General features: G+C 32.4%; 1 protein-coding gene across 1 annotated transcript; it reads left to right on the top strand.

Annotated features, from left to right (window-relative positions):
- Positions 1 to 3,293: 3,293 nt before the first annotated feature.
- LOC149563570 (protein VACUOLELESS GAMETOPHYTES-like) lies at positions 3,294 to 4,329 on the top strand. Its single transcript, XM_089824029.1, has 2 exons — positions 3,294 to 3,587; positions 3,672 to 4,329. Exons 1-2 carry the CDS (start codon positions 3,427 to 3,429, stop codon positions 4,246 to 4,248), a joined length of 738 nt encoding a protein of 245 aa, XP_089680155.1. The 5' UTR covers positions 3,294 to 3,426; the 3' UTR covers positions 4,249 to 4,329.
- The last annotated feature ends 10,933 nt before the right edge of the window (positions 4,330 to 15,262 follow it).

The raw sequence follows: 15,262 nt of genomic DNA, 5'->3' as shown, positions 1-15,262 counted from the left end.
AGGTCTTGTCACAAGCCAAATATTTGAAAATTATACTATGGCTATTACTATTACTCCACCTGCCAATTATGCATTCAATAATATCTTTTGAGTCATTTCCAACCAATATAATTGTACAATTTATTTGGTAAGAAATACAAAACCATGGTAAGTTCCAATGACTTTAACCAAGTGTTCTTTTAGGCTACATATGGGGATGACCTATGCCCTCTCTACATTTTATTTTTCGTACATTTTGTTAATGATTGGTTATTTATTTCTTATGAATTTACTATAGGAAAATAATTGTAAAAGTGATTTTGTGTCCCTTCAAGACCTATTTAATCCCTAATAAAACATATTAGTCAGTATATGTAATTTGTCCTTAGTTAATGCAATAGCTCTCTATTAAATATTGACATATGATCAAGATAGTTTAAGTAGGTGTAACTTTAGAATATAAATTTTAACACAATATTTTATATTTTCTTTAGTAATCTATCATGTCATCTCACATATTTTTTGTATTTGTTTTATAGATAGTTGTAACCCTAACTCATCACCTTAACTATAAAAAAGATTCATTTTAACATTTTGTCATAACAATTTATTATTAAATGAAGCATCTTCATATCACTTTAGTCTTAATGTTTATTCAAGTTCATGTTGCAATACTATCATATGGCTAACATATTTCTTGTCTAATGTTTCCAAGTTCTATCTTTATGATAATTGATTGCCATTCCAACATTTTGAATTCATTAAGGTAGAAAAAAACTACCATACTTTTAATTTTTTTAAATTAAAGTTAAAATATAATAGCTTAATAAATGTATTAATGATATATTTAGTTTAATTTATATATGGATAATTATAATAGGGTAATATAATAGCCTTTATAAAATATTAACAAGTGGGAGTTAAAAATTTGTGTATAAAAATAAAATAGTATTTTTTATAATGTGAAATATCAGAAATAAATTAAATGTAATGGAGACACTAAGAATCACCACCTAATAATAGGTCAAAGAGGAATAGAATATCTAATACAAAAAAGTCTTGTATCTAGTTTCATAGTAGAAGACTAATTGTTGGATTTATTTATTTAGACATTTAGGAAAGAAACTAAATCTATATTGATTCATCTAATTGTAGTCCACATCCCAATAGAACACTAGACATGACATAGTCAATAAAAACATGATTTAAAAAAAAAAAATCTAGTTTTATCTTGACTTTAATACACTCATTAGATATTTTAGGGTTATTACATACAAATTAATTATCAAGAGAATGTTTAAAATAGTGAATCATTATTTTCAATCACTTTACATTGTATTGAACATCAACTATTTAACATTTTACTTTCAAAAAGATAGTGGACTAGCTAGAAATGATTCATAAATCAATTGTACCAATGGAAATTAAAACCAACACTCAAAACTAATGATATGGAAGGGTAAAAAGACTCTAAAGTGTAACATTGACTAAATTCATGTCTTGTAAAGAAAACATATTAAAAGAAAGAAGGTTTTAAGGAGATTTGTCACCATCATGTAAAATAACTTAAAATTTAGCACAGTTGTGGAGGTCATTACAAAATATAAGTAGGTAAAATTTTATATTAAGAGAAAGTTATGTGATTTAGAAAGAACTGTATTTTTTTAATGAGATTATGTAAGGGTTTAAGAGAGGCTCAACTTTCTATTCATGATGTATTTTTGACACTTGATTGATATAAATTAATTTCATTTCTTATTTCTACTTGGTAGGAGGATGTCATATTCAGTTTTGTATTCTAATATTGAAATTTCATTAATCAATCAATTTACCATAGGAGACTTACTCTTGTCAATTGTAAATATTTTTAAAAAAATTATATACAATAGATGTCACCGAAGAACTATATAAAATAAAAATATTAAGTAATTTTAAAAAATTCACCAATATTTTTAAAAATATTATGAAAGTAAATATTTCTTTGTCTAAATACAATTTTTCATATATCACTATATTAAAAAAATAGTTTTTAAAATTATATTAAAAAATATAATAACCTATCAACATAATTGTCAAAAATATTTTAAATATGAATTTAAAATAATAATTAGATTAATAACTCTTTTCATTTTATATTTTATATGTCAAGGCTTTACTATACATTTTAGCCATATTTAGATATTATTAGAATATCTTAATACTCATAAAGCTTGCCTTTCCGAGATATTTTAACAAACTTCGGACTTTTTCACCTTTAGCTTAATAATCCGATTCCCATTCCATTTCAATGAGAAATATTCAATTCATAGCATTCTCGGACAGGTTTGATGTTAAAATACATGGAAACATACATTTGCATTCGTGGCAACTGGTTAAATAGTTTGTGCCGGTCATGGCTGTCAAATTAACACGCTTAGTTCATCTGTAAACACAAAATTAAACAAAATAGATGTATACACTAAAGCTATACTTTAGAGCAACCTTTACAATATTAAACAGTATGAGAGAAATATGTCCAATACACTCTTCTTCAGATTGGAAAGCCACCAAACTTTTTAACAAGGGGACCACGTAAGAGATGCTATTCCATACTAGTTTAAATCTAGGCGGATTGCCTCTGCGTATTGAAGCAAAACATCCGACAGTTACTGATATGTTGTTAAATGTATTCCTGTTTTTTCAAAGAATCCATCTTAAATAATTGCCACCATATATGACCATTATATTTGAATTTCATCATTATAACATATGCTGTATTAACCTTGTCAATAAGATTTTAATAATGCATCCCGGTTTTAGCTGTTATTCGACATAATGATTTAAACCTCCAAGACATGTACAATGTACAATCTTTTACCATACCTACATATCTATCTGTATAGCATTGAATAGCTATGAAGCATATACCATTTATCATCTATCAAATATGAAACTTTTTGTTAGTGTGGATGTAATCTTTGATACATCAAGTATTAGCTAGAAAATATAAATATCGGCTTGTGAACATTCGAAACTTCATCGAATAAGACCATTAGCGATCAATGGAGGAGATATGTCATTTGATTCATCCAGTAAAACAGCTGGCAAATTCCTGTCCATGTTCCGCATTGGAAAAGACTCACAGCACTTTAAATTTATTAATCTACAGATAATCTAAAGTCCTCTGCTCAAAAAATATGAAAAATGATTGTCGGGCACTAAACATTCCAATTTCTATATGACATGTGACGAAGAATCTTCAACAACCCAATGCTGATATTTTTCCAATGGACGGTTTAGATATTTCTTATGGCATCAAGTTCAACCCTAAAATTCAAGATTTTCATTATAAAAGGTTGATATAAGTAAGAGTTGTGAGCCCTGGACAAATTATCCAGCTTATTATAGAAAGACTAAAAGCTAGGATTAATAGCGTTTATAAAGCTTTACTTTTTTGAGATTCAGCAAATGGTGTCTAAAGTAGGGGAGGAGATTCAGCAAATGGTGTCTAAAGTAGGGGAGGAGATTCAGCATTCTAGTCATCCACAACATCCTGTGAATTTCGTCTTTGCACAATCACTGTACACTTGCAGCAGGTGCAAGGAATACGGAGCTGGCCTCAGATACAGGTTTGGCTTTATCATTTCCTTGGGTCCCTTTCCTCTTTTCTTCCAAACATTGAAATGTTTAACGCTCCTGTTTATTTGACACAGGTGCACCAAGTGCAACTTCCACATGCACGAGTTCTGTGCCAAAGCTCCACCCACGGCCATCCACCCATACCACACCCAACACCAGCTCGTCTTCCACAACAAACCGCCCGGAATGAAAAAGCCCAAATGCGGAGTTTGTGGAAAAGCAACCATTGGTTGCGCCTTTCGGTGCCCAACGTGCTCTTTCTGCATTCATCCGTGCTGCTTGCAACTTCCTCCCGAGCTCACCGTGAAGGAGCATCCTCGGCACTCCCTGAAACTCTTATCTTCCTCCCCGTTACCCAACAACTCTCCTTACACATGCAACGCATGCAATAAAAAGGCCAACGCATGGGTATATTACTGCGCCACCTGCGAATTCTATCTCCATGCTTTCTGTACAAAAGGTGTCATTAATGGGATGAGTGCACCGCCTAGGATGAGCAAGGTTACAAGGGTCGCCCGTTATGCTTCTCAAACTATTGGGATCTTTGTGGACGGACTTGTCCAAGGACTTGGCCAAGATGTTGGGGATGCTATTCTCGACACTGTGGCTCTCCCTGTCTCCGATGGTGATGCTAAATGTGGGGCACGTTAAACTTTCCCCCGCCGTTTTTCAAAATGCTTTGTAACAGCTGCGGTATAAAGATATATATATGATTTGTATAGTATTGATTTTGCTTGTTGCCTCATTGTTGCCTTAAATCAATCAATTTTGGGCGATTCACATGTTTGGTGGAAGAATCAGTAAAAATCTCCATGTCTTCAATTTGTTACAGTTGATCTACACACGTTTCCTAAATTATTTCCAACAGTTGAGCACATAGCCAGACAGCAATGAAGAGCTCAGTCTTACCTTTTGCTCTCCTATCCAGATTTCACTCTAGAAACATCTTTTCCTAGTGCAACATGCTGTAGGTCCTCTATCTATAGAGACCATTGAATACGTTTGTATGCAATCATATGAATAAAATTGCTGCCTTTAATATACAGATTTTCTTTTCTCTATTATTTGTTCTGTCATAGTCTACTGCTCTGTTTTTTTCCATATTTTCTCTTTTGTTCATGGTATCAGAGAAAATCTTGTCCTTGGGCAGTGGTATGCATTTTTTTCTGTGATTTATTGCTACAGGTTAAGCTCATAGAGCAGCATCAAACGGTTGGTGGGCAAGCCATTGCTACACATATTTGATTTCCATATTTTCTCTTTTGTTCATGGTATCAGAGAAAATCTTATCCTTGGGCAGTGGTATGCATTTTTTTCTGTGATTTATTGCTACAGGTTAAGCTCATAGAGCAGCATCAAACGGTTCGTCGGCAAGCCATTGCTACACATATTTGATGAGATTTTTTCAATCTCTTAATTTGGGTATTGAAGATTCAATCCAAAAGGAGAGAAGCATTTTTAAGAGTCGTGTTTTCAATTGTTAATATAAGATTTAATTGTTAATTTAAGATTTAATGATAATAACATTTTTTCCGTCATCCAAAAAGGAGAGTAGTTGATTAATGGATTCTATTGGTGTTCTCTACCTTCAGACAGATTGAATGGAAAGAATTATTATGATTGAGTTTCACAAATAGAAATATCTCAAACTCTACAAAATTGTTATGATATTGTTATTGGTAGTGAAAAAAGATCAATAGATTGCAGAAGAGAATAAGATGAATGGGATATGAGAGACAGGAAGACAACAACTTTGATCAAATTAAGCCATTTAGAAGAATTTTTTGTTCAAGTTTGAAATGAAAGAAGTGGACTACAAGTGTCAATTTTTTTAAAAAAATTGTATTGATATTGATGTATGTGATGCAGGAGCATCTTGCATGGAAAAATTAAATTATTAGAAAAAAAAAAAAAAAAAAAATTGTGGAGGAGAGAGAAAGTGATGAAAATGGAAGGAAAATAATTAAAAATAGAAAATAGGAAAAGTGGAGAAAAGAGAAATTTCTATTTTCAAGGTGCATGGGTGGCATAAATAGAAAATAATAAAAATAGTTGTCATTCCATTAATCAAGGTGTGTAGGTGGCATCTTAGAAGTTTGTGGAAAGTTCCTTAAATCATGCATTTAATATTTGTTGGGTGCTTAGTTGTATTTGGGTGGGAATTTAATATTTATTTAAAGGTAGTTGTATTTACCTTTTTATCCCACATTGGTTGTGTTTGTAATGTCTTGGGTTAGAAGTGCCTATTTAAGCAAGGCTTATTATCATTTGTAATCAAGTTCGAGAAATAGAAGCTCTTCAAGTAGAAGCTAGAAGGTGTAAAGACTTCAAGGTGTGAAAGCTCTAACTCTTCAAGTAGAAGTTCTTGAATTGTAAGCTCTTCAAATGTAATCTCTTCTAATGAATTTCAAGTATTAATGGATGCTTTATGAAGCATTTTGTCATCCCTCTATCTCCATCTTGTTGCATTTTTTTTCGTTGTGAGTTGGTACGGGTGGTGCGGCCCGTCATCAGTATGGATTATATCTCTCACACAATAGCTGTATCAAGAAATAGTGTCTCATCTAACTAAATTAAAGGAAAAGAAAAATTAATTGGTTTCTCTTGGAAAGAATAAAGGATAAAGATTTTGTGCAAATAATATTACAAAGTCTAGATAAACTAAAAGATATTATATCTAATGAGTTATGTGTTAATTCAAGAAGAAAAATGTCAAATAAAAGAAAGATAATCTTATACTGTTGAGTCTGACTCTCAATCATTTGTAATAAAAGGAAAACAATATCATCAAAAGGTAAAAGATAATAAATCTAATGAAAGAAATTGAAAGTATGTAGATAAATATATTGCATCTAAGAATCCAAATAGGAGCAAGTGGAAATGCAATTTCTATGGTAAACAAGGACACAAAAGTAATGAATGATACAAAATAATTAATGATACATAAAAGAATAAATCCAAAAAATCATTTGGTTCTAAGAGAAATCCTTTTTTTCTAGCACTTGCAAATAACTCTTTTAAGGATGAATGGATAATTGATTCTTGTTGTACATAACATATGCCACACAATAAGGAGCAATTTGAGTTACTAAATAAAATCAATTGTGAAAAAATAGTTTTGGGAGATAATAGTCCTCTAGAAGTTAAAGTGAAAATATTCAAGTGGATAATAGAATGTTTAAAATTATGAATCATGTTTCAATTATCAATAAATCTTCTCTCTATAGTTTAAATTTTTAGTAAATGACATAAAATAGAATTTTGTGATGATAAATGCTTACTCAAGGGTGTAAACAATAACTATGAAATGATTGCAATTGGTAAAGGTGAGGATGGGTTGTATAAATATAAAGAATTTATTTGAAATAGAATTGTATTTGCTATTGGCAAGTATGATGATGTGCATAGGTTGTGGCATGATCTTATGGGATGGATTAACTATCAAAGCCTCAATCTTATGGAGAAGTTGAATGTTATGTATGGTTTCCCAAGAATCTCACCAAGGAAAAAGGTATGTGAAGGATGTGCAATGGGTAAGAAAAATGTAGAAAGTTTTCCACAAGAAAGACCATGGAGGGCCAAAACCTCTTTACATTTAGGTCACGGTGATGTAATGGGTCCTTTTAAAAAATCTTCACTTGAAGGTGCAAGTTATGTTATTTCATTCATAGATGTCTATACTAGAATAATTTGGATTTATTTTAACAAAAGAAGGAAAAAGTGTTCCATAAATTTAAAGATTTTAAGATTCTAACTAAAAAACGAAGTGGAAAACCTCTAAGAATCATAAGAACAAATATAGGAACAAAACATGAATAAAGTATTCTTGGGATTGTTTAAACAAAATGACATAAAAAAATAATCAAATGTTTCCTACACACCACAATAGAATGTGATTGTAGAAAGAAATATTGGAGCTATAATGGAAATGGCTAGGTGTATGATTCATTCTAGAAATATAAAAGACAATCTTTGGGCTAAAGCAATTCATGCTACAATTTATAATTTGAATAGAACTCAGGAGCTACTAAAGAAGCTTTGGACATAGCACCTATAGAACACTAGAGTTGAAGAAATCCTACTATGACTCATCTCCATATTTTTTTATGCACTACTTATGCTCACATTTCTAATGAAAGAAAGAGTAAATTATCTAAAGAAAAAGTGAAGATTATAATGGTTGGATATACTAAAGATTCAAAGAGATAGAGGCTATATATCCTAAAACAAGAGAGATTTATGTTAAATGAAATGTTTAGTTTGATGAAGATATTACAACTAATAAATCTCCACATTTTCTCATTTTCCAATTTTTCCTGAAAAAAAAAAAATCTATTGATACTAATGATATAGATTAAAATATTAAACCTCTTATAGAAAGAGAAGATATATAGATTGAAGATTCATGTAAGTCTTTTGATGAGGACATAAGGAAGGCTCAAAGAATTCAAGAAGTCTATTGAGAAGACCCTAAGAATTTTGCTAACAATGCTCTTATGGCTAACGTGATACAGGTTGAGATTTCAAGTACGTTTGAGGAAGCAAGATAAAAAGATGAATGTGAAGAAGCTATGCAAAAAAAGTATAACTCCTTGATAAAGAATGGAGCATGCAAATTGGTTATACTTCCACAAGGAAACATACATGAAAAGATTAGTTGCAAATGGACCTACAAAACAAATTTCACATTAAATAAAGCCATTGAAAGATACAAGGAAAGGTTATTACCTTAAGCTTTCTTGCAAGAAGAAGGTATTGAGTACATTAATACATTTTCCTTAGTTGTTAAAATGAATTCCATTTGTACCATTATTTCATTTCTTGCAATGTGTGGATTGATAATGTTTCAAAACAATTTTAAAAGTGTTTTTTGTATGGTGATTTAACAAAATAAATACATGCAACATCCACCATGATTTGTTAATGATGGTGAAGAAAATCTAGTATGTAGATTGACAAAATCACTATATGACCTCTTAAACAGGCACCAAGGGCATGATACTCTAGAATAAATGAATTCATAATAAAAGATGGATTTGAAAGAAGAAAAACTGATCCAGATTTGTATATAAAGCATATTGATGATGAAATTTTTATTATTATTTTATATGAGGATGATCTAATCATTAGAGTAGATTCACCATAATATATTAAGAACACCAAGAAACAAATCAAGAAAACTTTTGAGATAACCGATCTACACCTAATGCACTATTTCTTGGATATACAAGTTTGGCAAGAAGAGGGAAGGATAATGTGTTCTCAAAACTAAGCATACTCTTGAAATATTAAAAAAAATCAATATTCAGGTGATTGTAAGTCATCCAATACACCATGTGAAGTAGGATTAAAATTAAGTCCTCACTCTACTAAAAGGAAGGTGGACGAAAAATTGTATAGGTAGCTTATGGGAAGCCTTTTATTTATTACCACAACTAGACCAAATATTGCATATGATGTTGGTGTTGTTTCTAGGTACATGGAAAATCAACATTTTGATCATTAAAAAGTTGCTCAAATGATTTTTTGGTACATCAAAGGTACAAGACAAGCTTGGAATTGGATAAAACTATGGAAGAGAACCTATTTTATTATGTCAGATAGATTCTAATTAGGTAGGTGATATTAATGATAGAAAATCAACCTTAGGATACATCTTTCATCTTGGATCAGGACTAATTTCTTGGAGCAGCAAGAAGCAATCAATAGTGTCACTATCATAAATAGAGTTAGAGTATATTGATGCATCAAAAGTATCTCAAGAAACTCTATGGATTTGAAGCCTACTTTAAAAGACACATCATTAGAAAACCCATCAAACTACCATATTATGTGACAATCGAAGCACCATAAGGCTTGTAAAAAATCCTATATATTATGCCATGACCAAAAACATAGAAGTTTAAAAAAGTGGGAGGTTATAAACAAGTTTTGAAAGAATTTTGTTCTTTCTATTTGGTTTTAAGACTCTTCTTAATACAATATCCATAGATACTCTATTATGTGTCTAGCTTCTCTCTATTAAAAATCAAATGACTGTGAGATCTATTAGTAGTTATAGTAGCTATGATGATGATAATGCTTTATTAGATAATAGTTGCATAAAAACCTCAATTCTTATTTTGTTTGATAGTGACTTGTGGAAGTTAGCCTATACTACTTCTAGTGATATCAAGTTTATAATTATTTTATTGATGGTTGGTAAGTGAGATTCAAGCTATGATGGCTTCTTGTTGTACTCCACCTTTGCTATAACATTGTTTCTATAATGTGACTTATTGTGCAAGTTCAATATTGTCTCCATGTCAACTTAATAAAAAAAAAGTTATTCATATTAACTTCATTTTCAAGTTAAACCCCTCTTCACTTCATAAGTTTACATTTTTCCCAATTCATATTGAACTAAGAAGTTAAAGAAAGCATACAAAAGAATGTGATCAAAATGTTTAGTTGAAGGATAAAAGCAAAGATTTGTGTCACCTTTTAGGATATCAAAACCTGTTTTGGTTAAATCTCATTTCTCTATCAAAACTTATTTTCTTCAAAAAATAAAAATACAATTTTATAGATCTTAGATTCAATATCATCGTTATATAAATTTATGAGTGTTTTGATTAGTTATAATATGTTATAGTTTCCAAATATTATAAATAGATATTTTAACATTTCAAAAGATGCTCCCACAAAAAAGAAAAGAAAAAGTAAAACATATAAAATATAATTATAAACTATATTTATTTCTAGAGGAGAGAGTCCTCTTCATGAAAATGTAATTTTTTTTCAAAAAGGTGTAGATTTCATAGGGAAGTTTTGATGGGAGGGAAAAACTATTGGATTCTGATAAGGTCAAACTTGAGCACTTATAACAAAGAAAATATACATAAAAAATAATAATATATATTTTCTCCTAGCTATACATGTCATCTATAAGATATTTTCAAATCAAAAGAAAAAAAGATTATTTGCATATACTTGTTTGAGGGGAACTACACCTTATATTTTCTACAATTAAAAGAGGGACTTCCAAATTTGTTTAAAAAATGAATAAATTCTTGCTCCAAAAATAAAATAAAATTATAGGCATAAAATTCATTCAATTCTACACATTTCATTAGTTTACATCATCTTCAAATTCTAAACACAAATAGAATTATTTTTGTCATTAAAGTTGAACAACACCATTCTGATATCTTTTTTCTTCTATGCATAAAATGAATGGTATGAAAATTGAGACACGGTGTCCAATTGAAAAATATGACTTAAGTTTTGTTGAATGATTTGTTCTTTAATGAAGAAAAAAATTAATAAAATAAAACTTTTAACAAAATAAGTGTAATTTGAATTGCCAAATTATTCCCACATTTTTTGTGGGATTGCAATATTTATCCTATGAAAACTTGACAAAAGTTACATGGAAAACTATCATTATAAATAGCATAGTAATGCATGGTTTCCCTAAAATTAATTTTAGGGTTAAATATTTTTTGGCTATAATCGATTATGATATCTAATTTTAATACATAAATTTTGGACGTCTCATTCCAATCTTCTTGGCTATATAAATTTCTCAACACTTAGAACAAATGAATCTCCATAACTTGTATGTATATTAAAAAAATCATGTAGCCTCCATATGAAAATAATACTTATAATTTTGGGCAAATAATTTTCTATTATCATTTATATTGCTAATAATAAGACATGATCTAAGTCTTAACATACCTTGTGTTCTCCCCACATATAGGATGACTAGTTTTCTAGATTCACCAACAAGTGTGGAAAATTGACTAAAATTTATCATTCTAAACTTTCTCAAAAGATCTTTTGCATATTTACTTTGACAAATAAAAATGCTCTTATCATATTGTGTGATTTCAATTTTCAAAAAAAAACACTTCCCAACTAAGCACCACCACTACCCAACCCATTGTTATTTTTTTAATCCCAAAAGATGTTTTTCATGTCATTTTTTTCCTTCGCAGTACTTGTTGCTTTTTCATGACAACTAGAGCATACAATATCATTTTTGGGAAACCAAGATATCATCGGAAAGATGATTCCAAGATAGATCTAATGGTGCAAGGTTTTTCTAATACATTTTTACCAATATGATACCATTTTTTTTTTGTTGAATTCAAATGATATTTCTTGCATTTTGGAGGACATAAATTGCTCATTTTAGCTCTTTTTTTCGATTGAAAAGAAGTACCAGAAAACTCTCTTCAATCTATGTGTATATTCTCTATTATCTTTCACAAAAAATTCAAAGGTATGCATGATTCTAATTTGAATTTTTTTCCTCTTCTCATTGTATAAGATTTCTTGCTAGCTATTGGGGTTCAATTTTTTGCATTATGGGAGGTGTTTTATATGCTTGTTTTTGTCATTTACATCATTAAAACATAACTATATAAAAATAAAAACCTTATAAAAATTAGTCTGATACCTCTTCTCATCTAGCACTTCTATCCCCACATGACTATCACACATGGAAAATACTAATGTCATGGTTTGTTCTTTCAAAAGGCTTTTGCTCTTGTTTAGATGACGTACAACTAGTTTTACAAAATGCCTTTGAGGTCATGTATCATAGGAACAAGATGGATGAGGCCATGGGGCTGATTTCTTTGTACATATCCAACAATTTGTAGTTTCATCTTGATGGGTGCACTACTCCTTGAGATATGTGGACTAACCTAGAAGGCATATTTGATATAGTCAATGAGCTCAAGGCACTTTAGATTGAGGTAAAGCTTACAAACCTTACACAACTTAAGGGATTCTTTGGTTTATGTGGTTTTTATAGAAGGTTTGTTAAGGGATTCTCACAGATTGCTACACCCTTGACAGATCTTACCAGGAAAGGAGCCTTCGTGTGGACAGGGGCAGCACAGAGGTGTTTTGAGCATTTTAAGCAGGTAATGTCTTCATGTCCAGTTCTAGCTCTACCGAATTTCACAAAGCCTTTTGAGCTTCATTGTGATGCATCAGGTGATGGGATTGGAGCAGTATTGATGCAGGAGAAGCATCCCATTGCATTCGAGAGTAGGAAGCTCCGAGGAGTTGAGAAAAGTTATTTTGTCTATGATTGGGAGATGTTGGCCATAATGCATGCATTGGCCAAATTTCGATCATATTTGGTAGGTGGACGTTTTGTGATCAAGACTGATCACAACAGTATTAAATACTTCATGAGCCAGCGTGATCTTAATGACCGGCAACAAAAATGGGTGACTAAATTGCAGGCTTATGACTTTGACATAGAGTTTGTCAAAGGTAAGAAAAATATGGTGGCTGATGCCTTATCTCGGAGACCTCACTTATGTGCTCTGGCAGAGATTTCAGGAGATTGGAGAGATCGGATTATAGCAGAGTATGTCAGAGATGCTTGGGCTTCTGGATTGATTTCAGGTACCATACAGGATGATCACTATGAGGTGATAGATGGATTGATCAGAGTTCAGGACAGGGTTTATTTGATTCTGTCATCACATTTGAGAGAGGCGATATTGAAGGCATTTCATGATGCACCCACAGCAGGACATCCGGGGGTCTTCAAGACCTACAGGCAGATCCGAGAGCGGTTTTCATGGAAAGGGCTCAAGGATGATGTTCAGAGGTATGTCAGGGAGTGTATGGTTTGTCAACAGAATAAGGGAGAACACACATTTCCTGCAGGTTTATTACAGCCCTTGCCCATTCCTGATAGGAAATGGGAAAGTATTTCGATGGACTTCATCACTGGTTTACCACGAGTGCAGGGAAGGGATTGCATCTATGTGGTGGTGGACCGCTTGATGAAGTTTGCTCACTTCTTTGCTATTCCGTCCACTTACACAGCAGCACAGGTGGCAGATCTTTTCTTTAAAGAGATATTCAGGTTACATGGGCTGCCCAGATTCATTGTCAGCGATTGGGATAGTAAGTTTATGAGTGTTTTTTGGCAAGAGTTGTTTAGGTTGTGTGGTACAGATCTTACACCTAGCACTAGTTATCATCTGCAAACAGATGGGCAAACAGAGATTGTGAATAAATGGGCGGAAGGATATTTGAGGAACTATGTAACTACACAACAAAAGGCTTGGATCAGATGGTTGCATATGGGAGAGTATTGTTATAACACCACTTATCATATGTCCATCAAGATGACTCCTTTCATGGCACTCTATGGTTATGAAGCACCTAGCTTCATGGATTTAGTTTTGGGGGACAGTAGAGTGCCCAAAGCCAAAAACTTATTGCAGGATAGTCAGGACATCCTGAAAGTACTCAAAGAGAATATACAACAGGCCCAGAATCAACAAAAATTGTATGCTGATCAGCACCAAATAGAGCGTAGCTTCGAGGTAGGGGATATGGTTTACTTGAGGCTACAACCATATAGACAGTCATCGCTCAAGAAGAGCGGAGCTGAAAAGTTGAAACCTAGATTTTATGGTCCCTACAGGGTGATTCACAAAGTGGGCAAAGTCGCCTATGAGCTTGAGCTTCCAGAGGGCAATCGAGTGCACAATGTGTTTCATGTGTCTAAGCTTAAGAAAGCCATTGGTCAGAGTGTAGTGCCTTCTACAGATTTACCCCCTTTGGATGAGGAGGGGAAGCTTGTGTTAGTACCTAAGGCTATTGTGGATACCAGAGAGAGGAAGCTTAGAAACAGGATAGTGAAGGAGTATTTGGTCAAATGGAAAGACCTGCCGGAGGAAGATTCTACATGGGAGAGTGAGCAGGTTATTCAGCAGGCTGGACTGAGGTTGCTTGAGGACAAGCAATTTCAAGGGGGGCGGACTGTAATGTCCCCATTTTAGCAGTTGACCAAGTGTGTGCGCTTTAGCCTTGTTCTACATGGTCCCGAGGGCTAACGAAGGGTTTAATGAGATCTTGGAGTGTTTTGGCCTAGTCATTTCCAGTTTGGGCCAAAACGAAGTTGATTTACTTAGTTTCAGGCATACTTACTATTTTTAGTAAGTCGGCAGGACACAGTGCAGGTCAATTTTGGTGATTGGATTCGATACTCCTCGGTGAGAGCTTTTCGATGAGCTATCACTTGCATTATTCGGAGTCCGATTGCTAATACATTTTAACGCCTGAAGTTTTATTAAAGTAACGTCCAATTTAATTGTAAAATATTAAAGTGTTACTTTAATATTTATTTTATGGTGATGTGTACCCAAGGGAGACATAAGGGGTATTTTAATATATGTTTTATATTACACATCTTTTATCCCACATTGCCCATATGAGTTGAGGGGACCCGTGGGAATAGAATAAAAGGAAGCATTCGTGGCTTCATTAGACAGGTTGAATATGAGAAGAAATTGGTATGTGAGTTGCAGCTCAGTTCTTGGCATTTGAGGACGTCTATCCTCTCTTGTAACATTCTAGACGTCATTCCCTTGGGGTTTGGCCTTTGGAATTCTTTGTTTTTGGCTTCATTATCAGGCAGTTTAGTTGCATTTCCGGCTACAGGCAGATTTGGTATTTTGCTCATATCTTCTTCACTACTTGTCCGACGCTTATGCCGCTTTGAGGGAATGGTATTACAAAGGTAGTAGACTGATTGAAGGACAAAGTATTGTAGCAGCAAATTCGTAAGCATGGGCTGGAGTATTATGACAATATTGCTGAAGTAATTAGTGAGTTGATAAATCTGCCATGTATTTGGTTT

The sequence above is a fragment of the Cupressus sempervirens genome, chromosome 4 (assembly GCF_028749045.1).
Source record: "Cupressus sempervirens isolate cs-2001-9-10 chromosome 4, ASM2874904v1, whole genome shotgun sequence".
Classification (NCBI taxonomy): Eukaryota; Viridiplantae; Streptophyta; class Pinopsida; order Cupressales; family Cupressaceae; genus Cupressus; species Cupressus sempervirens.
The sequence above is the reverse complement of the archived record's forward strand: the minus strand, read 5'-3'. Positions and strand labels throughout refer to the sequence as shown.

Bases quoted from the DNA above. Each gene is read 5' to 3' on its own strand.
- LOC149563570 (XM_089824029.1), top strand. From the start codon at position 3,427: ATGGTGTCTAAAGTAGGGGAGGAGATTCAGCAAATGGTGTCTAAAGTA. The intron at 3,588-3,671 runs GTTTGGCTTTAT...TATTTGACACAG, and splicing joins GGAGCTGGCCTCAGATACAG to GTGCACCAAGTGCAACTTCC.